General features: G+C 43.0%; 1 protein-coding gene across 1 annotated transcript in view; it reads left to right on the plus strand.

Annotated features, from left to right (window-relative positions):
• The window catches only part of ndufa5 (NADH:ubiquinone oxidoreductase subunit A5), a 2,610-nt gene extending 1,859 nt beyond the window's left edge, over window positions 1–751 (plus strand). Inside the window, exons 2-4 of the mRNA XM_015404070.1 lie at window positions 285–329; window positions 403–519; window positions 590–751. Coding sequence (XP_015259556.1) covers window positions 285–329; window positions 403–519; window positions 590–697 — 270 coding nt within the window. The 3' untranslated portion in view covers window positions 698–751. The remainder of the gene's footprint in view (window positions 1–284; window positions 330–402; window positions 520–589) is intronic.
• The last annotated feature ends 1,343 nt before the right edge of the window (window positions 752–2,094 follow it).

Raw genomic sequence — 2,094 nt, forward strand, 5'->3', positions numbered from 1 at the left:
TCCAGATGTTCCTCTGCTTCATACCAGCAGCTCCACATCTGGAAACATCTGGAACCTGGAGAAGGAGGTTCTGGACCTGGAGGATCTCACCTGAGGTCCAGAACCTGCCTTTCTCCTCAGGTCCAGTTCCTGCTGGTTCTGGTCGGACTCAATCCTTTCAAAGCAGACATCCTGCTCCAGAGGTCCAGACCCGGTTCTGAACCCATGAGGTGTTTCATGCTGTAGGAGTTTGGATTGTCCAGAGGTTCTGGTCCGACCCGCTCACAGCCTCTTTTCTCTTCCAGACCACGGGCCTGGTGGGTCTGGCCGTGTCGCAGAACCCTCATGAGGTGAGCAGAACCCGCAGAGTTCTCCTTGTTGTCCTCCAGAGGTTCTGGCTGAATGTTCTCCTGTGTCCCGCAGCGTCTGAGGATCCTCTACTCCAAGATCCTGGCGTCGCTGCAGAGCATGCCACAGGACGCCGCCTACAGGAAGTACACGGAGCAGCTGGTGACGCAGCGCTTTGACCACGTGAAAACGGTCCGTATGAACAGAACCGGCGGGTCCAGATGGGAGGGCGGCGCCGCTCACTGACTGTCTCTGTTTCCAGGAACCAGACGTGGAGAAGCTGGAGAAGAAGATCAACGGGGGGCAGATCGAAGAGGTCATCTTCCAGGTGGGAAACGGACCCAGCAGAACCTGGAGCGGTTCTGGTTGACATCCAGATTATACGGGCCTGGTACCGAGCACAGGGCCTTAGTGGACTCCATCAGAACCGTTCTGGAGGCTCGGAACAGGACCGGACTTAATCTAACATTTATCGGATCAGAACCGTGATGCTGTTCAAAAAGCTTTACGCTCCGTCACGTTGTTGCTTAGATACGGAACCAAGCTAACGGTGCTCCTCATCTTCAGGGATGAAGGCCCAACATGACCAGAACTCTGAGGTCCAGAATCCGTTTCACCAAAATTTACTGAAAAACTGAATTTCAGGTATAAAATCTGAAGTTAAGTTTTCCCAAAGAGAGTTTGCTCATACTCTGTTTCTGTTGCCATGGTAACATCCTCCCAGAGCTAACCTGGTCAGCTGCAGGTTTCCACGCTGCTTCATTTCCTGATTTAGTCTGATGTTTGTCCTGGTTTCGTCCATAAAAAAAGAAAAAATCCACTAGGTCTGTTAGACACATTAGATTTAAAAACAAACACTGCAAGCCGTCTGATGAGGATCTTATTAAAGAATGATCAGCATTAATTCACAGAGAATGAAATATTTATAGGGAGAGGATTCTACAACTCAGTAACAGTAGAGATTACTGGGTTTTGGTTTGTTTAATAAATAAAAATGTATTAAACAAACCAAATCTAAATAAAAATGTTATTTCTATTTAGTTATATTTACAGTACATGAAGAAATACTGAGATTATTTTCAATTTACACATAAATAGATTAATTCCACGAGGGACAAAATTATTTACTTTAGGATTCCTTTAATGATAACAGCCTGCTGAGCCTACTGGAACAATCTGAAGCCATTCTAGGGGACTAATAGCCGCTAATAACGACCATTTATTGGGATGATGACATCTGAAGCGCAGCAGCAAACAGACACTAATTATTTACTGTGTAAAAGAGACTGAATCAACATGAGGAGGAACCCATGAGATGATGAACAGGTTCCATAGATTAGAACAATGTTTTTATTCTTCATCCTCACATGCTGACAGATTTCACCTAAATAGATACATTGATCTATTACCATTTAAGAAATAAACCCGTAATATTATCGCAGTAACAGCAGCCTATGGCAAGCTGTTTGATATTTATTAGTTCTACTGATTTGTATTCCTGATATCTGAAAGAAATATATATTTTCTTGACATTCTTCACATCTAGAATAAACATTCTGGATGTCTAGAATTTAATTTCAGATCTCTGTAGTTCTAATTTTACTGGTCAGCATTTAATAAAAATATTTTCAGTCAAGCTGATAAATGTCAGAACGGCCACTTAAAATATGGAAACATTTCTAGATAAATAAAACTTCATTCTTACTGATATAATTTGGGTTTTTTCCACTTTCTAAAATTCAGGTTCTCCATGAATGGAGCTCAGAT

This window comes from Cyprinodon variegatus, unplaced genomic scaffold (assembly GCF_000732505.1).
Source record: "Cyprinodon variegatus isolate N-32 unplaced genomic scaffold, C_variegatus-1.0 Scaffold1627, whole genome shotgun sequence".
Classification (NCBI taxonomy): Eukaryota; Metazoa; Chordata; class Actinopteri; order Cyprinodontiformes; family Cyprinodontidae; genus Cyprinodon; species Cyprinodon variegatus.